We start from the raw sequence: 27,150 nt of genomic DNA, 5'->3' as shown, positions 1-27,150 counted from the left end.
TCAAGCGGTCTTTTTCCTCTTTAAAACCTGCTGCTGTTTTCTCCTCCTTGGAGTTATAGGTCCTCTCAGGCATCCTCTTCCAAAAGAGACCAGTCTCATCCACATTGAGGACTTGCTTCGGTGAGTATCCTCCTTCCTAGATAATCTGCTTGAATTCTGGTGGGAATGTCTCGGCAGCAACCGTATCTGAACTGGCAGCTTCACCAGTCATCTTTATCGGATGGGGTCACCGGGATGTTATGCGAATTTTTGGTCTCTAAAGTTCAGCAAAGTAGTACCGAAACAACGTTAAGCGAGGACTTAGTGTGTTATACTAGACAAAAATTTTTATCTCTTGTGCAAATTATGTGATGTTTTTTTCAGATTAATCACTATCTTACAAGGATTCCAGCAATGCAATTTATATTCTGCTAAGTCTAGTCTACCACATTTTATAAGTTAAAAACTTTAAGCCTAAAACTACCTTCACCCTGGATGGGAGGAAGGGAAGGAAGTTAAGTGCCGTCCTCATAATTTTGTCTGGACTAAAGGAGGTGCGGGACCATCAGCTCCCGGAAAATCGATGGTGTACCTGTATCTACTGTACATCCGGCTGAGGTGCTAATTTATGTGACTTTGGCAGACCTTCCGTCTCAACCTCCTTACATGATCCTTTCTCACGAGGAGTTCCTGGTTCATGTATTGATCTGGCCTGAAACAGGCTTATGGCTGTCCAGTGGAAAGCTTCTTTCAATGTAGTCGCCGTTGGGTTATGATTGATATTATCTATCTCTCCATCGTAAAGACACCTTTCTGTATATTCATAAGTCAAACCAACCTTTCTTTGTGAATTGTTTGGACAAGAATGAGGCCAAGTCTTTTGTGGAAACTTACAAATACCCTGTTTGTGAATTGTGAGTGACAGTATAAGCCAAGGAAGGAAATCACCGGGAGAGTACGAGGTTTGTCTGTATTAGACGTAGCCCATTTCGAAACCATGTTGAAAGCCCATCAGCTGTCAATGCTGGCTGGCTGGATTCAGCTTTCAATGAACGTCCTTCAAGAATCATCCAAAAGAAGAATTTTAGTGCCAAGGGAAGCCATCCTCAAACTCACCACTGAAAGACCATAATGGACCCTGCCCAATCTCTCAGCGAAGAATGCGCGTTGCTTTTACAAGGATCCAAGAATCGCTTTCTGCAATGCTCATATTGGTTGATTTTATGATGATTTTCATGGTGTCAGGGAATAGGAAGATCACATTCTTCCCATGAGTCTCCTCTTTCAAGCCAGGAAAATGAGTGTTGTACTAGCCCCTGTCTAATAGACAGTAGTACTTATATAAATATGGGTTAATGCATCAGTTTTATATAATTCCACCCACCCCTCCCCCTCGATTTTCCATAAGCAGTGAGTGATCATCTATTGAACATGTGATCAGTAGTTTCCACTGGAGAGCAGCTCTCTAGGGATGCCAGGTCAGCTCCCTCGAGCCGGTTTTCTGTCCCCCAGTCATCACTCGACCCTCACAAAGCATAGACGTTGACTCACAAGCTATCCCAGATAAGCTTACTGTCAATTTCCTAACACACAGCTTCCGGTGATATCCTTGTTAACTGTGCAGAGACTATTCTTCTAAGTAAATGGAGAAAAGACCATTTGGGTTTTGCAAACTTAACCCATAAACATTTTTATATGTAGCTAAGTTACCTGTCATCAGTCAAGCTCAGGTGACTGGAAACGGCTACAGTGTGATAAACATAATCTGCCTCACAGCCCTGTTTTATTAGTGTGTTCAGACAGTCGTTCCATCAGTTCTCAGAGCATAAAAGACATTTTTCCTTCACCAACTTCCCAGTTATCACTATAGAGCTCCTCAAGAGTCTGAAATCTGGCCGCTTTACCTTGATCTTTGGGTTTGCAGACCACCTCTCACTGTTTGCTATGTAATCAGTTGTTAAAGTTGTCAAACACTGAAAATGATACAAAACATCAGCTGCCATAAGATTGCCTCCAAGTGACAGTTTGGCCATGATATCTAAGTTCTAGAGGATCTAAATTCCCAGCTTAATGTTGGCATCCTGGGATGATGTTGATACATGGTAGAGGTTGTTGTCTGAGTTCCCACAAGTAATACAAGTGTCAATGGTAGACGGACTGGTCAGCCTTCCTGGAGTGACAGTCGACACGATAGCTTGTGACAGTAATGGCTCGGGTGAATCTTGAGATGTTGCTTGTTGAAGGACTTTAACCTGTTCCCTTTGAAAAAACCTGGCTGAAACCTGGTTGTATCACTTCTTGTGCCATTTGGACTCACTGGTTACACATTTTTTCTGGAGTTAGGTCTTTAGGATTACACAGAATGCCTTCTGCCATATACCCAAACTTTCAAACTGTTTGTCATGCAATCACAGCTACATAGGCTTTCTCAACACATGATCCACTGGATGCACAAAAGTCTTTTGAGATGGTCCCTTGAGTCTTATGAAATGGTCCCTTGCACAAAAAAAAAAAAAAAAAAATCCTGTGGTCCATGAATATTCAGTTCATCAAATGAAAAGAAAAGGGAAAATTTAATATTACATACTCTACATATTTATTATATACTTTTATGTAAAATGAATTACAGTAGAAGTCCAAAAATCCGGATGCCAGAAATCCGGACCACCTGAGAATCCGGACTTTTTGAAAACTCAAACTTTTTAAATTTAGCGGGCTTTTGTGTGTGTGTGCGCATGCGTGAGCGCCACAGCTGCACAGCGACAACAAGCGACCACGCGGTCGCTATTTTAAAACAAGCAATCAAACTGTGACAACGTATGTAATATTTTGTCCTACTCTTTCCATTTGCCATATACAGTGGGGTATGCTATAACGAATCTAATTGGTTCTAGAACCTTGTTCGTTATAGCATTCGTTCGTTATAGGATTAATCCGTTCCAGGCCCCCAAATACAACCACTTAACACTGAAAAATATAATATAAAATTGTAAAAATTGTAAAAAAGTGCATAAATATGCATCTAAACCCCTGAAATAAAGAATATCATTAAAATTTGTAATAAAAAAACAATAAATTAGAAAAAAAAAAAAAATTAAAATAATGTTCGTTGTAGGAGTTTCGTTCGTTATAGCATTCTCAATTTTATAGGTAAAACCGTTAGATTATAGGAATATTCGTAGTAGGATCCGTTCGTTATAGCATACCCACTGTATAGCATACTTTTTTTTTTTTTTACAGGAATTAGCCCACCCAGGCACAGGTCAAACGACCCACAACGGAGCCTGGGGGGCGAAGAAAAAAAAAAGAACGGAAAGAAATTGTAAATATAGAAAAAAAGGTTATGCTGTATTAATCTACACCACGAAGATGCCGGAAAACCAGCTTTTTAAAGTGAGTCAGATTGTAAGAGCATGGAAACACAGAAGAAGGCAGAGCATTCCACAGTTTGGCTGTGTGAGGAAAGAAGGAGGTACTAAAACGGGTTATTCTCGTGTGACCGACATCCACAGAGAAACGGTGGGCACTGCGGGCAAGACATGTGTTGCGAACCCACGGCCTTGCCGGCGGTACACAGGGTGCCAAGTCCACCGAACATTGCCCGTTAGAGTACCTGTAAAAGAGAGAGAGTGAAGCAACATTGCAGCGAAGAGAAAGGGAAGAGAGATGGTCGACTAAAGGAGGAGAGTTAATAAGACGAAATGCCTTAGATTCCACCCTATCTAATAGTTGGAGAAGAAGAAGAGCCACCCCAGATATGAGAGCAGTACTCCAAGTTAGGACGAATGAATCCCTTATATACTTGGAGCAACTGCTCAGGAGTGAAGTAGCTGTGGCATCTGTACAGCATTCCCAACTTTCGGGAGGCAGCTTTAGTTATCCTAAGGATGTGTGATTTCCAGGATATATTGGAGGAAATGGTGAGGCCTAACATATTTATTTCAGAATTTGGGAGGATGATAGCGTCCTGAAATGTAATTGGTGGGAGATTGTCTAATTTACAAAGTGTAATTGGTAAATATTGAGTTTTATTACTGTTGAACTTAACCAAGTTTGTACCTCCCCATTCAGAGATGCTGCACAGATCCACGTTGATAGAAGTAATGATATCAGTTCTAGAAACAGATCTAGTTTGAGAGTTTGGAGGAAGAGTGAAGAGTAGAATCATCAGCATAAGAATGGATAGAATTGGTTGTAGTGTGAAGTAAATCATTGATAAAAATAAGGAAGAGAGTTGGTGAAAGAACAGAACCCTGTGGGACGCCACTACTGGTAGAGAAAGAGCCAGAAATCGATCCCTCGACAGCAACTGCCATGGATCCGTTCTCAAGTAAGCTAGAGATGAGAAAACAAAGTGGGGGAGAGAAACCAAAAGAGGGAAGTTTAGATAGCAAAGACTTGTGCCATACCCTGTCAAATGCTTTGGAAATGTCGAGAGCCACGACAAAAGTTTCCCCATAATCCCGAAGAGAGGATGACCAAAGATGGGTGCAATAGGAGAGCAGATCACCAGTAGATCTCGCCTGGTGAAAGCCATACTGGTGATCCGACAAAAGAGAAAGGCGTTCAAGGTGACGGAGAAAATGGGAGTTCAAGATAGTTTCGAAAATCTTCGAGAGGGATGAAGTTAGAACACGTTGAAATTGAGTGACAAACTTGAAATAATTAAGAAACTAGAACGTGGCATGAGCAATACTGATCTAATGGAAACATACGACATCGGAAAGTCTACAATTTACGATATAAAAAGGCAAAGAATAAAATTCCAGAATTCACAGCCTCGTCTGAGTATTTGCTAATGAATAGACTATCAAAATTTACCTGTTCATCTCTTCTTTATTCCTCCTTAAATTTGAATTTTAAAAGTACTGCCCGAGAATCCGGAAAATCCGAAAATCGGAACCGACCCAATCCCCAAGCAGTCCGGATTTTCGGACTTTTACTGTATTATTATTATTATTATTATTATTATTATTATTATTATTATTATTATTATTATTATTATTATTATTATTATTATTATTATTATTATCATTATCATTATATAAAAAATAACTGCAGTATATATTTATAATGTCCTTCCAAGTGGATAAAGAAGAACTATTGCTGTTAAGTCATTTTAAATGAACAAAGTGAAATTATCCTTTATGAAAGCAACATGGACTTGATAGTTTTTTATCCAGTGTGAGGCTTGGTACAGGTATACTTGTTTCACATCTTATTGTTGGCAGTAGAGGGAGAGATAGTTAGATATACTATGTAGTACTCCACTGTATATTATTCTTATATAGTCTTTTTTCTTGTTTCAGCAATTACAAAGGAGAGTGTCCCAGATGATTTCTTTGTGAAAGGAGCCATGTATATACACAATCGTGACAGAGATGGTTGCAAGATGCTAATATTTGTCGTGCGTTTGCATCAGAAGGGGGTTCTCGACATGGATCTACTCAACAAATTTTTCATATACTGGCTTGAGAGGCTAGAAAGGTAATCCATCATTCAATTATTTATTAAGTTATTACAGGCTTCTCTCTTCATACACACTTGAAATTACATATAAAAGACCTGTTTAACTTTAGAGACAATTACCACCACACTGTAGGAAACATCTAACAACTGAGAACACCTTACTACAGTCATCCTCTTACCACACTGTCTGTTGTACCACAATAACCATTTTAAATTGTTCACCACCTTACCATCATGACCACTTTACCTACTGCAGTAAACACTTTTACATGAGCTTTTTTTGCTGTTGTGACAAAATACAGTGATCCCTCGGCTAACGAACGCCTCGGTTAACGAAATTTCGGTTAATGAATTACCTTACCAATACAGTAACCGGTTCTAGGGCTTAAATGCGTTCCCATTTGAGTAAATATCAAGAAGGTTGTGTTATTCAATAATTTTCCAAGTTTTATATTAAAATTTTTAGTCATTTTAACACTTATTTAATATAATTGCAGTACAGGAAACTAGTTTTTGGTGCACCAATCAGCCACTTGACTCACCCACAAAGGCGTCTGTTTGTATCTCTGGTCAGTAGAGGTAACATCTTTCTTGTGGCTCTCTTGAACATAAAATATTTTTACATTTTTACAGTACAATTATTGGTCCTTCTGAAATTTATTTTACATATTGACAATATATAGCACAGTGCAGTGTTGATTTAAAGAAAATAATCTTGAATTACACCTAGTGAACAAAAAATTTATGGGTGAAATGGTGCCATGGGGTGACTTCTCTTCCACCCCAATGCCTTCCCTTCTCCTCCACTCCCATTCTAATTCCCATCATCATCCAGGAGCCTTCTACATACACACCTCAAAGTAAGTGTACTTTTCTACCTTTTTTGTTGAATTTAGGCAATTTTTGGTGAGCTGGAACCAATTACCCAAAAACCCATTGAAACAATGGTTTCACGAGTTTTTCAGTTAACGAGCAACCTTCTAGAACGGATTGTGCTCATTAACCGAGGGACCACTGTAATATTAAAATCGTTCATGTTGATATGACTGAGACTTTATAGTAATAACTTACAAGCACCTCACCAGGCATCACACGCGACTCCACTGCCAGGCGACCAGGCAAATACGTGTGGCAAATTTAAACTGTCTTGAGCGCGTTATTTAAAAAATAGGTTCGTGTAAATTAGGTTATGGTATTAATTGAACAGTCGCATTATTCCAAAAATGCTTAAATCAAATGCACGTAAAACGCGAGTTACCTGTACTTACCTCGAAGATCCGGACCCATATCAGAGCAAAGAACATTTTAGGCCCGTGGGCGCTGCTTGACCCGTCAGTTGCTTGGACACAGGTGCCCGAGGAGGTGGGAAACATAAACAGAGTTCACAATTGTTGTTTGTGGGAATATTATTTCATTCACTCTAGTAAAGATGCCATGTTTCTTATTATGTTATCATAGGTAAATTCATGGTTTATATACAGTATGGTAATTTGTTTATCACTACATTAGTACTGTATTTTGGCGTTTCTTATATCATTTATTATTCCCCGGAAAATTCGGACTATCGGTTTTTCCGGACAGGTGGTCCCCCATTTTAGTCTGGATCTTCGAGGGTTCACTGTATAACCTCTTGAGTACGAGGGATCTCTCTGCTGAGTAAATTAATTTGGCGTTAGCCAAACAAAATGTTAAAAGTGCCATCCAGTAGTGAGGGGGTCAAAAGAGACAGAGGATAGCAGGTGTTGAGCAGTAATACCTACAGTATGTGAGGGAGTTTGTCCTGTGACTGCACCCACTGCCCTTGGTTCTGTCACTGCCATTTGATGCATTGTTACTGGCATTACTCAGCCCTGATGTGGTGCCATCATCCTCTCCAGAAAGGCAATCCTCTTGCTCCTGTGCCTTACCATGAGTGCTGTCCACTGTTCCATCTGATTCTCTTTCTTAGAGACATCTTGCTACTCCACAAACTTTACTCTAGGATCATTGCAGTTGGATCTTATTCACTGCATCACATTTGATAGCAGTCTCATGGCATGGCTTAAGTAAACTTGGAGTTTACGTTTTCTCTACAAGGGTCAAAGTGTAACAACAGGTGGAGGTACAGAAAACAAGTGAGTTAAGTGTGTCTCTCCAACTGGAGGTTACCTCTCATGAACACAGGTGCCTTCTACACAGTGACATAAAGAGAGGAAACAGTGTTAATGCAATTTCACTCCCAAGATTGTTGGAGTGATAACTCAGAAACGACACATTTCCAATGGAAATTAAGGTCACATTCGAATGAATTACACAAAGCACCTTGTGAAAAACCTAGATTTATGGTAAAAAAGCAATAGTTAGTGGAACTGCAGTTTTACTGAGGACACAATTACCTTACATAGTGTACATATTTACACACATGATTCACACCACAAGAGGCAGCACTCATACCCAGACAAATTCAACACCAGACATTCATATGCTGCACATTACACAATAACCTCCAAAAGGGATTGAGTAACCCTTTAGCTGCAAAATGGTAAGAATCAAGGGTTCATATCTGTGTGGCCTCCCTTTATCATAACTAGAAAATTTTACAGTTGCAGAAGAAAATGGTTTTCATGTACTTAGAGTGTAAACTTTATAGATCCTCTGAATACAGTCGGCCCTGCACATACACGGGTTTAGCATACATGGATTCGCAAATACGCGGATTGCCCCGCCGGAGGAATATTCTGTACATTGAAGTAATTGAAGTACATTCAAATCGCGCGCAGCACCACACATTGCACACCGCCCGCCACCCCACACACACACACGCATCGCGCCACCCCGTGCTCCCTCACTCAGTCAGTCTCGCTGTAACCACGCTTGTGTTGACATCAGCATTGTAGGTCGACCCTGATTTTTTTACCAAAAAATCGTTAATTTATAATATTCCTTGTTTATAGGTCGACCCAAGTTTTTGAGGGTATTGGAACAACAAAACCTTCAGTAAAAACACTCTACGTCCTAGAAACTGAGGCTCGCCGTGCCTGAAACACAGAGTGCCGAAGGCAAATTGTTTACCATTTATTATTATGACACTTTACACTGAAACGCGGGTAGTTTCAACAAAAATATTGCATATTTCCATTCAAGTATTTATTCAAGTCAATTAGGATGGAATATTATTGTAACACAACAGTTTTTTAACTGAAAACCAGTACTGTATACTAATGTACAACAATTTTTATCTCTTGAGCAAAATATATGACGTTTATATTCAAATTATTGGCTGTCTTGCAAGGATTCCAGCAATGCAAATTATAATCTCCTAAGTTTAGTCTGAGTTATTATATAAAATAAAAACTAAGCCTTAATAAACCCCTGGCTGAGCAGATAGGGGAGGCAGGGAGGGAGGGACGGAGCCAGCCAGCCAGCGAGGGGTGGGGTGGGTTGAGGTGATATGTTTGACAGTTTGAGCCGAAGGTCTCTGTGTGTTTATTTAACAGTCCTACTACACTTCTCTCATTTTAAAATGCCAGTGAAATGACCTGGGAGAATATAATTAACATTGCTGGAATTCTTGTAAGACACTGATTAATTTGAATAGCAACATGCTCTAATTTGCACTAGACATAAAAATTTTAGTACCGTAATGAAATTAGTACATGTACACTCCAGCTTTGCACTAAGGTCATTTATTTCTTTTAGTATGGTGTGTGCATGTAAATGGATGAAAATAAATGAAGAAATTTATGTAAATCTACCCAAAAATACAGTTGAAAACTTTATACTGTATTATAAAATGTACTACACAGTATTGTACACTAATGTACTACATTTTTATATCTTGAGCAAAATATATGACGTTTATATTCAAATTATTGGCTGTCTTGCAAGGATTCCAACAATGCAAATTATAATCTAACTTTAGTCTGAGATATTATATAAAATAAACACCTTAAAGAATAAAGTTATCACCAATCTTTTGTAGCCAGCGAGCATGGGAGGGGGGGGAGGTGAGGTGACAGAGTGGTGTTTGTTTATTTATTTGAGATAAGATGTGACAGTTGGCGCTGAAGGCCTACGTGTTTATTTATCATTACTTAAGAGTGACTAAGCTCTTCTCATAATTTGCCACCCAAACGACCTGGGTGAATATAACTTACATTGCTGGGATTCTTGTAAGATAGTGATTTATTTGAATACCTGTATAAACAGTCTATATTTGCAATAGACAACAATTTAAGTACCGTAATCATTTAGTACATGTACAGTACAGCTTTGTTCCACGGTAAAATCTTTTGAACAACGAAAGAAAGCGAAAGTCATTGTTTTCGTCATGATTTTATCCCACTTTCGACTGTAATACATACGTCATTTCAGCAAAGATATTACATTTCCATATTTATTTCTGATAATATATTCATTCAGTCATAGTTAAGGTAAAATATACTTGTGATGTAATATTGTAATGAAAATACCCGGTATTTAGAAATACGGTATCGTAGTTTTCTTTTGTTTCAAATTTAATTAACAAAGATTGATGTTTCAAATGTAATGAACAAAAATTTATGTACAGTATCTATAAATAAACTTTAAAAAATGAATGCTTTATGTTTTACACTGTCCTGTGCATACCATACCATGCATTTGGCTACTTTGGGCTTGCTATGATGACGCAAGAGATCTGCCCTGGCAACTGTACCGACACTCACAGCTGGTGGTGTGTTGGTGCGTCGTTTCCATTGTTTTCTGGTAGTTACTGGTAAATATTTTTCAACCTAACGAAACTATTGCCCGTTTAGAGGTCGACCCCCAATTTTTTGCCAAATAATTTGGTCTTAAAAACTTGAACTACACACAGGTATATACGGTAAATAAGGACATGGGGGGGCCAGGGTTTTTTTTTGGGGGGGCAGCAAAAGTACACGGATTTTTAACATTCACGGGTATCTCTGTTACCTAACCCCCGCGTATGTTAAGGGCCGACTGTATAGCAATTTTCAATGATTTGAGATGAAGGTATCTTTTTCATTTGACCACATGCACCTGTACTTAATAAGTGTTAATGACTCTTCTTTTTTTCCTTGCAGAGAGGAAAAGGGAGAATGGATAACAGTGTTCTTTGACATGTGTGAGACAGGGATGAAGAATATGGACATGGAGTTCATTCAGTATATGATCAATCTGTTCAAGAATTATTACCCATGGTTCCTCAATTATATCGTTGTATTTGAAATGCCATGGTTGCTGAGCGGTAAGAAGAACCTTTTTCTTTTTTAAATATAAATCGATCTGTGTTACATAAAAATCTGTAACCTACTCGTATTGTTGCTATTACGAGAAAATATTATTTGCATGATAATTGAATTTAATGCACTGTAATTTGCCATGCCTCAGTTTTTTCAGTACAGTAAGTCCTCGTTTAATGTCGTCCTGCATAACTTTGTTTTGGTAGTACGTCGCTGAACTTTAGACCAAAAATTCATTTAACGTCCCAGTGATCCGATACTACGTCGTTTTGCGCCATCACGGACTACTTTCTATGGCACATCTCCTGCTCTTGTCTGGCCATGCCACGCTGTCTTGGCTCGGCGTGCTGCTGTCACTCACGGAACGTCACAGTGTCCCCAAGCGATGCCAAGCTAGTCTCTGTTACGACTTCACATCATTCATGTGTGCTTTAGTGCTTTTGCTCTAAAACTGTACTCTAACCATTCAAAATGGCTTCCAAGTGCCCATCAAGTGCTACTGATGCTAGTGTAGTGAAGAGGCAATGTAAGACCATTACCCTTGCTACGAAAATACAGTGGTCCCTCGGTTAACGAACGGTTCGATTAACGAAATTTCGGTTAACGAATTACCTCCCATAAGGATCTTCAATTAGGTTAACGAACAAAACTTCGATTAACGAAATCCTTATGAACATCACGTTTTTTTGTGAGCATCAGCTGATCAGCTGATGGGCTAGTCTGCCAATTCAGTAATCTGTTCTGTGTTTACATTCGTTTCCAGTGGAGTAAATATCAAGAAAGTTGTGCTCTTTAATAGTTTTGCATTTTTTATATTAAAATTATTTGTCATTTTAACATTTATTTAACATATTGATAATATATGCAGTACAGGGAACTAGTTTTTTCATCGCCCATCAGATGCTTGACTCAGCCACCAGGCGTCAATTGGGCTTTGTTGACAGTGGAGTGAACATCGATTTTGTTGGTGTCTTGAATATTTTTGCATTTTTACATTGAAATATTGGTCATTTTGAAATTTAGTTAACATATTGATAATATATAGTGCAGTGTTGATTTAAATAAAATAATCTTGAATTACACCTAGTGAACTTAAAAATTTATTGGTGAAATGACGGCATCAAGCATGGGTCCCCTGAAAGGTGATTTCTCCTCCATCCCCACTTCCTTCTCTTCTCCCTTCTCCTCCACCCCTTCTTCTAATTTCCATCATTATCATCAACCAGGAACCTTCTACATACACACCTCAAAGTAAGTGTACTTTACTGCATTTTTTTCACTTTGTACAGTATGTACTTTTCTGTGAGCTGGAACCAATTACCCAATGTCCCATTGAAACAATGGATTCGGTTAACATAATTTTCGGTTAACGAACGACCCTCTGGAACGAATTGTGTTCGTTAACCGGGGGACCACTGTGTTTCCATTTTCCCATGTGATTTTATCAAGATATATATATATATATATATATATATATATATATATATATATATATATATATATATATATATATATATATATATATATATATATATATATATATATATATATATATATATATATATATATATATATATATATATATATATATATATATATATATATATATATATATATATATATATATGATTGTACCCCACTTAAAGCGGTCAATTGAACCCAGAGGGTCCCGCGTTAAGTGAAAACCGCGTTAAGTGAATAACAGAACATATGGGATTAATTCCAATAGAACCCAGCCCGACCCCCAAACTCCACTTTTTGACGACAAATAACTATGTTGTAGTAAAAATTCTATCTTAACTTTATGGTGGCATGAAAAACAAGTAATATAGAAGAGGTTAGGTTAGGAAAGATAAAGGTTAACATAGGAAAAATAAAGAATAGGTTAAAAAACGAAAAGTTTTAAGGAACACTCACGGTAGTAGAAGAGATGGGTCGGCATATGGGGATGGAGGCTGGTTCCGAGGCAGAGGGCAGATTACTGCCCCTCAGGTGAATCACCATTACTAGGTGAATCACCATTACTAGGTGAATCAATATCACTGTCACTTACAGTTGTCATGGCTTCCCTGACAAATCCCTCAAAATCACCTTCACTATCACTATCACTGCCTTGGGCTGGCTGTGGTGGGTTGCAGGCGAAGAACTCGGTTATGCTTTGCTGACGGCTGGCTTTGATGTTGTCGTGATACACCTTGATGTACGGCTCCATAGCCTGCACCAGTCGGTTATGGAAGACGTCATGGCGTTCATCATCAGTGTCGCGGGAAACGATGGACTTAATTTTTTCTGTTAACTCTATGACACACTTAATATCACTATGACTTAAACTAGGTTCTTCGGAGAATGACGCACCTTCTTCCTCCTCTTCACTGGCGGGTTCTTCTTCCAACATCTCGTCGGCAGTCACTTCAGGATCTCTGATCACCTCCATGATGTCTTCGTTGGTGGTCTCGGAGAAGCCTTCAGCTGTAACAGTCTGCGCAGCTTCTCTGGCAAGGTCCACTGCTACTGCAACAGTCTGAACCTGACCAGTAACAGATTGACTCCTCCTCTCACCTGGTATGCCATGCAACACATGTCTCCATGCGTGACGAATCGTAGTAGTAGACAGCAGATCCCATGCCTCCACCAAGAAGTCTACAGCTTGTTTGACGTTAAACTTCTTCCAAAATTGTTTGACGAGAACTTCTTGAGTCGCCGCCTCTTGTTCCTTGTCCTCGTCGCTTTTACTCTCGCTGTCAGTGTCACCCAGCTTACGCAACTCATCCTTGGTGTTGGTAGAGTCGTTCAGGAGCTTGAATTTCTTTGCCGAGTATGCAGCTTTAACGTTGCAGATTAACTCCTGGTCCATAGGCTGGATTAATGACGTGGTGTTGGGAGGAAGGAAGACCACTTTTACGTTGGGGTGACGATCCATTAGTAGGGGCGAGTGTCCAGGTGCGTTGTCAAGGAGCAACAAAATGTTGAATGGAACATTCTGTTGCTCGCAGAATTTCTGCACGTCAGGAACAAAAAAGTTGTCAAACCAGAAGAGGGACAGAGAAGAGGACATCCACGCCTTACGTGCGGTTAGCCAGTGGACATTAAGCTTGTTCATGTCCATATTCTTGTAGGCGTGCGGCTTGCGGGCTTTGTGAATCACCGATAACTTTGGTTTACAGGTACCGGAGGCATTGGTGGTAAACAGGACAGTGATGCGTTCCTTCTGCATCTTCCGGCCCCTTACCTTGCTCGCAGACTGGACAACGAAGGTCTTGGAAGGTAACTTTTTCCAGAAAAGACCAGATTCGTCCATGTTAAACACCTGGTCGTCACTGTACTGTCCTTCCTCCATAATCTCACGTAAAAACGGAGGAAAATCTCTAGCCGCCGCACGGTCAGCACTCGCTTCCTCACCAACAATGCTGATGTTGGTGACCTTGTTCCTCCTCTTAAACCTATGCAGCCAACCATGGGAAGCATTGAAGGGTTTGGGCTCTGCAATTCCCATTTTACGTGTCACTGCTGTGTATAGCTCACGTGCGTACTCCTGCACTGAGCGCGTGTCCACCGCCATGTTGCGTCGCGCCTGACGCACCAAATAACTCACCAGCAAAGTTTCCACTTTTGCCAGCACCCTGTTCTGGCAATACCTGATAGCTGAAGCACCTGCAGACTTTGTGAGCTTCATGTGCTCCTTTATCTTGGCTGCATCCTTCTTGATCGTACGAATCGTAGATTCGTTGACGCCATGCTGGCGCGCGAGATCAACTTGGCGTCTTCCTTTCTCCAAATCTTGAACAATTTGGTACTTCAGCTCGTAGCTTAATGAACGTCGTGTCTTCTTTGGTTTAGTGCCGCTGGGTCCAGGTAAGGAAAGGTTTCTCTCTGGGGGTGGTGGTCCAGCGGAAGCCATTTTACGGAACAATGGATGCGCGTTAACACGGCGTGGCCTTGAGGGATGAAACTGCCGCGGCTAGGTCAAGCGTCGTCTCTCCTCCCTCCCTCCCTCCCTCCCCGGAGTAGTCACGTCATAATACTTTAAGCCAATTACAGCTAGCAGCAGAGGGGGGTAGGGCTGCATGGCCAATCACAGTCCGAGACGTCATATGACGTCAGTGATAACGCAACAAAGACACACACTGCGCAACCTTACCGCGCCGCTTGCCCAAGCGGAGGGAGGAGGAGGGAGAGGCAGGCAGGCAGGCAGGAGGGCGGGCGGGCGGGTGGCGCGTGGTCAAAATCTAAAAATAGCATCCGAGCCGGACACTCACCGCGTTGCTGTGGAAAAATCCGCGTTAAGTGAAAGTTCAGCTTTGGCAAGGCACCGTGTATATGCGAAAACGCGTTAAGTGAAAGCGCGTTAAGCGGGGTAATACTGTATATATATATATATATATATATATATATATATATATATATATATATATATATATATATATATATATATATATATATATATATGCTGATAAATCACACAAGGAAAGAAGAAAACACGGTTCCTAAGCGCTGAAGATGTGAATTACACTTAAAGCTTGGGAACTTCTTTTGTTTTCTTTTCCTTGTGGTTATCAGCATATACCTAGATCAGATGCACCTACAGTGATTTACTTGTATATACATATATATATATATAATATTCTGAACCCGACTTCTTACTTTACGGGGGTTAGGGACCCAAATCCAGGTCGTAAGTCCGATATAGATAAAAAATAAAAAAAAATAAAAATTCACATTTTTTTTTTTTCAAATTTTTTTTAAAAATCTACAATGAAATACAGTACACTAAACGTAAAAAATAATGAGGAATGGATACAGTACAGTAAAAGTAATAAATAATGAGGAATGGATACAGTGTGACTGAGCACTTACCTTAAATGTAGTCAGCTGAATGCACACAGGGCCCCCATAATTTTCTGTTTACAGGATACATGGAGACTATATTAATTGGAAGAAGCAGAAGAGGAGACAGGGCTGGGTGGGTCATCAATGTCGCTTCCTTCAGACAGGTTTATGTACTGTGGTAACTTGCTGGTTGAAGGTATTGGATCATCTTGAGGGAGTGAAGAGGCAGCACTGGTGGGGCGTGAGGAGCCAGTACTGGGGGACTTCTTGAAATAGGTGTCCAATTTAGACTGCACAGTTTGCTTTTTCTTTTCATTATAAATTTCTCTGTAGCAAGCAAGTGAATCTTGGATCATTCTGTCAACTTTGGCATAACGCTCATAATTTTGATCCATGTCATCAAACATTTGCATTGCTTTATTAATTGTAGCAAATGCCTCTGCCATATGTTTCACTGAAAACTTTTTGGGGGGTGCAGGCTCTTCTTCTACATTTTGTCTCTCTTCTTCCTCTGCAACTTTCTGTGCATCTAGTTCAATAAGATCCTCGTTACTGAGCTCTTCTGCTACACTTTCAACCAACTGTCCAACATCTTCAGTATCAATTTCTAACTCCAGCTGTTTACCTAAGTCCACTATCTTGTTACTAATATCCAAAATAACTTCACTTTCATTAAATCCTTTGAAACTGTTCACATATCTTTTCAGGATTTTCTTCCATATTCCATTCATGCAATGTTTTGTAACCTGATCCCATGCTGCACTAATGTTCTTTATACATGACAAAATGTTGTACTCCTTCCAAAACTGTCTGAGCGTTTTCTCACCTTCAGTAGCAGCAACAGCCTGAGCGAAGGTCGTGCGTAAATAATATGCTTTAAAGGCAGAAATAGCACCTTGATCCATGGGTTGGATGATAGAGGTAGTGTTAGGTGGCATGTACACTACCTTAACATCAGGGTGCATGTCGTCCAGGTGTGGTGGGTGTCCCGGAGCATTATCCAAAATCAGTAAAATCTTGAATGGAATCCTTTGTTGCAGACAATACTCCTTGGCTCGTGGAATGAAACAAGTCATGAACCAATCCTCAAATAGTACTAGGGTCATCCAGGCTTTCTTGTTACTGCGATAAAACACTGGCAGTGTGTGCTTGCTGACATGTTTAAAAGCCCTGGGGTTCTCTGAATGATAGATCATGAAGGGCTTTAGCTTGAAACCAGCAACATTCCCCCCCAACAGAAGTGTAATTCTGTCCTTGAATGCCTTGAATCCGGGCATTTTTTTGCCTCTTTGTGGATGTATGTCCGGTCAGGCATGCGTTTCCACAATAATCCAGTCTTATCCACATTGAATATTTGCTCTGGCAAATAATTCCCTTCTACAATCACATGATCTAACTCCTCCTTAAAAGCTTCGGCAGCACCAACATCGGCACTAGCTGCCTCTCCACTCACCTTAACACTGTGTAGACTGTAGCGTTTTTTAAATCTATCAAACCACCCTTGACTTCCTGTAAAGGTTTGATCACATTCATCTCCTGCCTGCTCCTTCAGGCTTTGGAACAGGCTTCTTGCTTTAGCCTGTATGGTTAGAACACTTAAGGGTACACGCTTCTGCATCTGGTCTTCTATCCATATCACCAATAATTTTTCCATATCGTGGATAGGACCTTGTCTTTTCTTTGTTATTATAGTTCCCTTTATAGGTGTTGTTCCTTTCACTACTTCACGAATACGTTCCTTGTCCTTCAGAATAGTGGATATAGTCGAGTGTGAGAAACCTAGGTCGCGTGAGATTGTTGCTACTGTTTTTCCATTCTCATACTGTGTTATTATCTTCAGTTTCATCTCAAAAGTAATTGCCTGTCTCCTTTTCCTTGGAGTACCACCAGCACTCTCACTTTTACGCTTTCCAGTCATTATAAAGTCAATTAAATACAATAATAACGAAAGTTCACAGCGCGATCAGTATAGGATACGATAGCCAAACACAAACAAAGCGCTCCACTGAGTGAGTGCAGCCACGAGGCGACCCAAGACACCCCTCCCTCTCGCCCGGGACGGAAACGTTTCGGTATAGAAAATGCGCGCGTCATTTGAAAAAAATTTTGGTCACGGCGGTCGCAGTCGTATGTCCCGTATGGACGTACGGTCAAAGCAGGTCGTAAGTACCATTGGACGTAAGTCCGTATAGTCGTAAGTCGGGGTTTAGGTGTATGTATGTATATATATATATATATATATATATATATATATATATATATATATATATATATATATATATATATATATATATATATATATATATATATATATATATATATATATATATATACACACACAGTCAACCCTCACTTTACGCGGTCCCACATTCCGCGTTTCCACGTTTACGCGGTGCCCTGCGAGAACCCAGGATGCTCACATTCCGCGGTGGGTGTACCCCTTTACACGGGTGAAGTATAATTTTTTTTATTTTGCTCATAAAATTCATACAAATTATCCGGCCAGAATATAATTTACATTGCTGGAATTCTTACAATTTGATGATCATTTTGAATATAAACATCATAGATTTTGCATTAGACATACAAATTTTAGATATAATGTTTACTCTTGAGTAAATATGTTATCTTTTGTGCAAAATATATGATATTTATATTCAAAATATTCCTGGTCTTACAAGGATTCCAGCAATGTCAATTATATTATCCTAACTTTAGTCTGATTTATTATTTATTACTAAAAAGGTAAACAGTCTGGTATTCCCATACATTTATCTAGTAGGGACGTTGGTGGGGGTGGGGGGGAGGGAGGGAGGGACCGGCGACCGACCATCTGTTACCGTGTGAAGAATATTTTTTTTTTTATTAACTGAAGATTTTTATTTTAGCTCATAAAATTCATACAAATTACCCGGCCAGAATATAATTTACATTGCTGGAATTCTTACAATTTGATGATCATTTTGAATATAAACATCATATATTTTGCATTAGACATAAAATTTTTAGATAAAATGTTTAATCTGAGTAAGTATGTTATCTTTTGTGCAAAATATATGACGTTTATATTCAAAATATTCCTGGTCTTACAAGGAATCCATCAATGTCAATTATATTATCCTAACTTTAATCTGAGGTATTATTTAATACAAAATGTTAAAATCTAAATTTTTCACCCAACATCTCTTGAAGGGAGGATTGGTGGGGGGTGGAGGGGGGGAGGGTTGGGACTGACCGCGCGGTTGGAAGAGAGGGGGGGAGGCAAGGTGGGGTACTTTGATTGACAGATAGTGTCGTGAAGAATATTTTTTTTTTTTATTAACTGAAGATATTTGTTTTAGCTCATAAAATTCATACAAAATACCCGGCCAGAATATAATTTACATTGCTGGAATTCTTACAATTTGGTGATCATTTTGAATATAAACATCATAGATTTTGCATTAGACATACAAATTTTAGATGTAATGCTTAATCTGAGTAAATATGTTATCTTTTGTGAAAAATATATGACATTTATATTCAAAATATTCCTGGTCTTACAAGGAATCCAGCAATGTCAATTATATTATCCTAACTTTAGTTTGAGGTTATATTTATTACTATACCTGGTTTTCCCCCAAAAATTTCTCAGAGAGGGAAGAGCCAGCAGTGTAGTGTGAGAAGAGGGGGAGGGAGTCGTGTCCATTATTTGAATGGACATTAACTTGGCGACTGTATTTCTCTATTTCTCTTAAGTATTAATTGTGTGCATGTACCATCATAAAATTAAGATGTTATTTTTACTACAACATAGTTATGTGTCGTCAAAAGTGGAGTTTGGGGATCGGCCTGGACTCCATTTCAATTAATCCCATATGTTATGTTATTCACTTTACGCGTTTCTCGCTTTCCGAGGTACCCTCCGGGTTACATTAACCGCGTAAAGTGAGGGTTAACTGTATATATATATATATATATATATATATATATATATATATATATATATATATATATATATATATATATATATATATATATATATATATATATATATATATATATATATATATATATATATATATATATATATATATATATATATATATATATATATATATATATATATATATATATATATATATATATATATATATATATATATATATATATATATATATATATATATATATACACACGCATCGCCATCGCTATCGCTAATAATAGAGCTCCTCACACTGTCACTATGTTGGAAATGAACTAGTTTGAGCTGATCCCCATCTAAGTTACTATATGTCTTATTTGTGTCACTTATGTCACTTGTATATTATTTGTAATTCGTAACCCATTCCCCAAATATGTAACTGTATATTTTCAGCCTTCTGGCTGCCAAGCTCTTTCAATAAACCGTTAATTATTATTATTATTATTATTATTACACACACACACCACACACACACACACACACACACACACACACACACACAGTGAGTTGTACCCCGCTTAACGCGGTTTCACTTAACGCGATTTCTCATATACGTGGTGCCTCGCCAGAACCGAACTTTCACTTAACGCGGTTCATCTACTCATATACGCGGTGAAGTATAATATATATTTTTTTTATTTAGCTCATAAAATTCATACAAATTACCCGGCCAGAATATAATTTACATTGCTGGAATTCTTACAATATGATGATCATTTTGAATATAAATATCATAGATTTTGCATTAGACATACAAATTTTAGATATAATGTTTACTCTGAGTAAATATGTTATCTTTTGTTCAAAATATATGACATTTATATTCAAAATATTCCTGGTCTTACAAGGAATCCAGCAATGTCAATTATATTATCCTAACTTTAGTTTGAGGTATTATTTATTACTAAAAAGGTAAATATTCTGGTTTTCCCACACATCTGGTAGGGAGGGTTGGTGGGGGGTGGGGGGAGGAAGGGACCGACCGACCATCTGGCACGGTGTGAAGAATAAATTTTTTTTTTATTAACTGAAGATATTTGCTTTAGCTCATAAAATTCATACAAATTACCCAGCCAGAATATAATTTACATTGCTGGAATTCTTACAATTTGATGATCATTTTGAATATAAACATCATAGATTTTGCATTAGACATACAAATTTTAGATATAATGTTTACTCTGAGTAAATATGTTATCTTTTGTGCAAAATATATGACATTTATATTCAAAATATTCCTGGTCTTACAAGGAATCCAGCGATGTCAATTATATTATCCAAACTTTAATCTGAGTTATTATTTATTACTAAAAATGTAAATTACTATTTTCTCCCAAAGATTCTCTGGTAGGGAGGGTTGGTGGGGGGTGGGGGCGAGGGTTGGCACGGACCGACCATCTGGCGCGGTTGGAAGAGGAGGGGAGGCAAGGTGGGGTACTTTGATTGACAGATAGTGTCGTGAAGAATATTTTTTTTGTATTAACAGAAGATATTTGTTTTAGCTCATAAAATTTATACAAATTACCCGGGCAGAATATAATTTACATTGCTGGAATTCTTACAATTTGATGATCATTTTGAATATAGACATCATAGATTTTGCATTAGGCATACAAATTTTAGATATACAGTTTTACCCCGCCTAACGCGGTTTCACTTAACGCGTTTTCGCATATACGCAGTGCCTTGCCAAAGCTGAACTTTCACTTAACGCGGATTTTTTCCACATATACGCGGTGAGTGTCCGAGACGCTATTTTTAGATTTGCCCCACCCTCCACCCTGCCTGACTGCCTGTTTTAGCTCATAAAATTCATACAAATTACCAGGCCAGAATATAATTTACATTGCTGGAATTCTTATAATTTGGTGATCATTTTGAATATAAACATCATATATTTTGCTTTAAACTTACAATTTTTAGATAAAAATTTTTCTCTAGGTAACTATGGTATCTTTTGTGTAAAATATATGACATTTATATTCAAAATATTCCTGGTCTTACAAGGAATCCAGCAATGTCAATTATATTATCCTAACTTTAGTTTGAGGTATTATTTATTAAAATCTAGTGGTTTTCCCCCCAAAATTTCTCAGAGAGGGAAGAGCCAGCAGTGTAGTGTGAGAAGAGGGGGAGGGAGTTGAGTCCGTTATTTGAATGGACATTAACTTGGCGACTGTATTTCTCCATTTCTCTTAAGTATTAATTGTGTGCATGTACCATCATAAAATTAAGATGTTATTTTTACTAGAACATAGTTGTGTGTCGTCAAAAAGTGGAGTTTGGGGGTCCGGCCAGTCTCTTTTGGAATTACTCCCATATGTTCTGTTGTTCACTTAACGCGGTTTTCACTTAACGCGGTACCCTGTGGGTTCAATTGACCGTGTTAAGCGGGGTACAACTGTATATATATATATATATATATATATATATATATATATATATATATATATATATATATACACACACAAACACACACACACACACACACACACACACACACACACACACACACACACACACACACACACAGAGAGTCAGTGTGCCGGTTAACGCCCAACTGAACAACGCCCCGGCCCCCCCAAAAAAAAAAGTGTGACGCTTGCTGACCACCACCTAATGCACCCCTGACAGAGACACGATGATCCTCCCCGTACTGATCAGATATTATGTGTTAAAGGAATATGTTTCCTTACTTAGACTTTTTTAAGCTTTTGCCTACAGGTGAAATGTTAACCTACATCTGTTGAGGATAAAATCTTTCACCTACAAATTGACAATAACACATTTGCTGTAATCAGACATATCTAGTTGCCTCAACAATTGCAACCCTAGTTGCAATTGGGGTTTGCAATTTCAAATTCTGTGGCATTACTAAAAATAGTAAAGTTTCTGGTGCGCTCTAAGATTAAGAGAGAAAACGGAGGACTCAGGCATCCTGATGTAAGAGAAAACTGACTCGTGTGATGGGGGACCAAATAAATAAAGCATAGCTACATGTTTTGTGGACTACAGTATTAAACGTACCCTTTTCATCGCTTTGTAATAAACCTAGCCATGCCTGTGTGTGTTTATGATATTTACCATAACATTATATATATATTTAGTGGGTCTAAATGGTCGTAAAATGAGAAACTTGGGGTTGGGTCTTGGGTGCCTTTAACCAATTAGAATAAATCCCATAGGTTCTGTACTTTCGTTATCGGTGGGGTCCCAATTAGGCGCGATAACCAAGGGATAACTGTACTGTACTGTATATACTTGTGACACTGGCCAGTTGCTTCTGTTGTTATGGTACAGGGGTACCAAGTGACAGCACTAGGATCCCGCTTCCTCTATCAAGGAATAAACAATTTAAATTTAAATTGAAAAAAAAAAACATTCAAATAAATTACTATCTTACAAGAATCCCTCCAATGTAAGTTATATTCACCCAGGTCGTTTGGGTGGAAAATTATGAGAAGAGCTTAGTCACTCTTAAGTAATGATAAATAAACACGCAGGCAGGCCTTCAGCGCCAACTGTCAAATCTTATCTCAAATAAATAAACAAACAAACGCCAGACATTGTCACCTCACCCCCCCTCTCCGCCGTCTTCCCACCAGGGTTGTCAGATGTACAACAAGCTTCACGGCCAACTTCACGCCATCTCACGGCCAAATTGCCCAAGATTCGGCCAAAACTTTTTGGATGGGAAGCACAAGGCAATTTTTGCAATCCTCACAAAATAAAAGTATCCCCTACAATATCCACTTAAAATGTCGTAATAAAACCAAATTTTCACTTAGAATTGAGAGCCCAATAATTACATAAACATAATATCCATAATCTACAGTGAAGATTTACCTTAATCTGAAATGGTGGTGGAGAACGATATTGGTGGAGAACTTGATAACACTAGTTGGCGTTATCAAAAACGTCTAGTTCGTCATCGTCCCCTTGTTTGTTATATTTTCTACCACTGTCGTAGGACCCTTTTCATTTACTAGTGGACATTTTGAAAACTAGCACTCGGAATTTCAGAAAGTAATTCAAATGGCTTTGTAAGCTCTGAAGCTTAACCCATATGCTGGACACGTTCAGCCTGAACAACTCAAATATGAGAACTAACAACTAAGGTAGTAACTAGAAAGATCAGTCAGCTCAGTAGGTCACGTAAACATGTGAAGAGGTGAGGTCACGACAAGGTGAGATCACCTAGCCAGCATTTTCATTGTGAAATTTGAAAATCTGCTAGACTTTTCTTCACGATCCACTAAATGAGGAATTAATACGGGTTTTACAAAATTCGGCCAAAATACGGCCACGCGACTATCCATTTTTTCACGGCCAGGCGAAGTTCTTACAGCCTAATTAGAGAAATTTGGCCGTGAAAACGGCCATCTGGCAACCCTGCTTCCCACCACCCTTGTGTTCAAGATAAAAGATTGGTGATTTCTTTGTTTATTTTATATAATATCTCAAACTAAAGTTAGGATAATATAATTTGCATTGCTGAAATCCTTGCAAGACAGAGATTAATTTGAATATAAGCGTCATATATTTTGCTCAAGATATAAAAAATGTAGTTCCGGTACATTAGTGTACAATACTGTAGTACATTTTGTAAAAAAAAATTCTACTGTATTTTTGGGTAGATTTACATAAATTTCTTCATTTATTTTCATACATTTACATGCACACACCATACTAAAAGAAACGTAAAAGAAATACTGTAAATGACTTTAGTGCAAAGCTGGAGTGCACATGTACTAATTGTTATGTCTAGTGCGAATTACAACATGTTTATATTCAAATAAATCAGTATCTTACAAGAATCCCAGCTATGTTAATTATATTCTCCTAGGTCATATCACTGGCATTTTAAAATGAGAGAAGCCTAGTAGGACTGTTAAATAAACACACAGAGACCTTCGCCTCAAACTTATCACCTCAACCCTACACTCCCCCCCCCAACCCCTCGCTGGGTGGCTGGCTACGTCCCCCCCAGCCAGGCTTTTAGGCTTACAGTTTTATATATCTCAGACTAAAGTTAGGAATTATAATTTGCATTGCTGAATCCTTGCAAGACAGCCAATAATTTGAATATAAACGTCATATATTTTGCTCAAGAGATAAAAATTGTTGTACATTAGTGTACAGTACTGTAGTACATTTTATAAAAAGTTTCTCAATTGTATTTTTGGGTAGATTTACATAGATTTCTTAGTGCAAAGCTGGAGTGCACATGTACTAATTTGATTACGGTACTAAAATTGTTTTGTCTAGTGCAAATTATAGCATGTTTATATTCAAATTAATCAGTATGTTACAAGAATCCCAGCTATGTTAATTATATTCACCCAGGTCATTTCACTGGCTTTTTATAAGAGAGAAGCTTAGTCACCTAAGAACTGATTAATATACACGCTGTTAGACCTGGGCCTGTGCCAACTGTCAAACGACTACCTCCCCTCCCCCACGCCTTGCTCGCTCCCACCTCTCCCCCATCTGCTCGGTGTTGCTGGAATCCTTGTAAACGGTGAATAATTTTAATATAAACGCCATGTATTTTGCACAAGAGATAAAAATTAATCACCTGTATCACATTACAGTAGTGATTTAACAGTGAAAGTGTATAGTATCGTATATAGTATTCCACATACACATAAGTATAAATAAAAGTTTGTGATGATCGGACAACGTCCATTTTGCCACGTTTCGAGCCTAGGATGTTAACTACATGACTGTGTATATATATATATATATATATATATATATATATATATATATATATATATATATATATATATATATATATATATATATATATATATATATATATATATATATATATATATATATATATATATATATATATATATATATATATATATATATATATATATATATATATATATATATATATATATATATATATATATATATATATATATATATATATATATATATATATATATATATATATATATATATATATAGAAAATGCCATTGTGAGCTTCTTTTCTCACCTCCATTCTTATTCTGAGATCTCCTACATGTACGTATGTATGTGAGCCTAACAAAGAGAAAATAGACAAACACAGAGAAAAATTAGACAACTGGCCACATACGCTACAACCCTCGTGAGATGTCGGGTAAACTTTCACTCAGCTGATCACTCAGTGTCACTGACCTGGCAGGCAGCAACTACTGTTTACTCTGTTCCTGTTTATACACAAACTTCCATACGTATGTTGGTAAATGGTCGGATTTTACACTTTCAGAAATAAATTAATGCTCGATTAAAAAATATTTGTAATAAAATTGATTTACAATGCACAAACATATAAAATTACAGCCATTGTTATGAAGTGAAAAGCTGCATTGTAGGAGTTACAGAATACATTACAGTACTATACTGCATTGCCAGGCAAATGATTACACTTTCCATAACTGATTTAATGATTAATAGAAAAAACTCTTTTGAATGGTAATGCTTGAATAGAAAAAAAAATATGTTCTATATTGCTTCTCAGTGTTTACTTAGCTAAAAATCTGTCTTATGCATATGAAGTAAAGAAGTTTATTACTCTATATGAATTAAAGTTTAGTTTACATATTTACTTTTCAGCAATGTGGAAAATCATCAAAACTTGGTTGCCTCCAAAGTCGGTAGAGAAGATCAAATTTGTTGACAAGAAATCATTAAAGGATTTTGTGGATCCTGATCAATGTCTAATCAACTGGGGTGGCACTGACAACTATGAGTACAAGTTTGAACCAGAGGTGACACCACTTGATGAGCCAGTTTTGAATGGCGACGTTGATTTCCGCAAAGTGAGACTGGTTTGGTTTAGGATTGTTTGTTATTGAAAAGGGAGGGAAGCCAATTTGGTTTAGTGATGTTGAATACAGTACCAATAAGTGAGTCTTATATAATTCTGGGAATAATGTTATTTTGTCTAAATTAAGAAGAAAAAAATAATTGATTACAATATATTGCTTAGTTTATTACTGATTAAAAAACTCAAAATTTATATTTTCAGGTGCACTTTGCAGAAGGGAGTTCCCTTCCTCCAGCTTCCCCATTGAAGGGTAAATCAAAGGTCCGCCAAGCAGCATCTGCCAATGGAAGTCAGTTTTATTTTGATTCAGTAATTGTTGGGTTACTGTCACTTGATATTTACTAACAGTGACCCAGGGGGGAGGGGAGGACTGGGCATGAACATTGTTTACAATAATATATACAGTATATATTTTCTCAATCTTCTTTATAATTATACAGCATTTACAGTAAGGTAATACAATACCCCAGTAATTTGTACTGTATAGATTTAAGAGTGGGTGTTATTTATTGTGCAAAAAGTATTACAGAGCAAAGATCACAAAAGGTGTTTAACAGACTCCAGTGGTCGGGATATGGTGGCATTGAATGTTAGAGACTTGTACAGTATACTCTAGATCAGTGGTTTCCAAACTTTTTCTGATCATTACCCACTTTTCATATATGATCCTTATCCATGGCCCCCCCCTCTCCCAATCCATATCTCTGGCTGGGTCAGCTGCTGACTGGCTGTTCTAGTGTGGTGGGGCTTGGGATTTTTATGTGTACATAGCCTCAGCTTATGGCCCCCTAAATTTTGCTGGGGGGGCCATGGCCCCCAGTTTGGGAACCAGTGCTCTAGATTTTACGGAATCCGATACAAC

The 27,150-nt window shown here is 38.0% G+C and overlaps 1 protein-coding gene across 1 annotated transcript in view; it reads left to right on the top strand.

Annotated features, from left to right (window-relative positions):
- The window catches only part of LOC121856646 (motile sperm domain-containing protein 2-like), a 53,016-nt gene extending 26,358 nt beyond the window's left edge, over positions 1-26,658 (top strand). The window contains exons 2-5 of the mRNA XM_042352317.1: positions 5,289-5,466; positions 10,512-10,675; positions 26,075-26,280; positions 26,490-26,658. Of these exons, the coding sequence (XP_042208251.1) occupies positions 5,289-5,466; positions 10,512-10,675; positions 26,075-26,280; positions 26,490-26,633 (692 nt within the window). The 3' untranslated portion in view covers positions 26,634-26,658. The remainder of the gene's footprint in view (positions 1-5,288; positions 5,467-10,511; positions 10,676-26,074; positions 26,281-26,489) is intronic.
- Positions 26,659-27,150: the final 492 nt, after the last annotated feature.

The sequence above is a fragment of the Homarus americanus genome, unplaced genomic scaffold, assembly GCF_018991925.1.
Source record: "Homarus americanus isolate GMGI-L3 unplaced genomic scaffold, GMGI_Hamer_2.0 scaffold13371, whole genome shotgun sequence".
NCBI lineage: Eukaryota > Metazoa > Arthropoda > Malacostraca > Decapoda > Nephropidae > Homarus > Homarus americanus.
The sequence above is the reverse complement of the archived record's forward strand: the minus strand, read 5'-3'. Positions and strand labels throughout refer to the sequence as shown.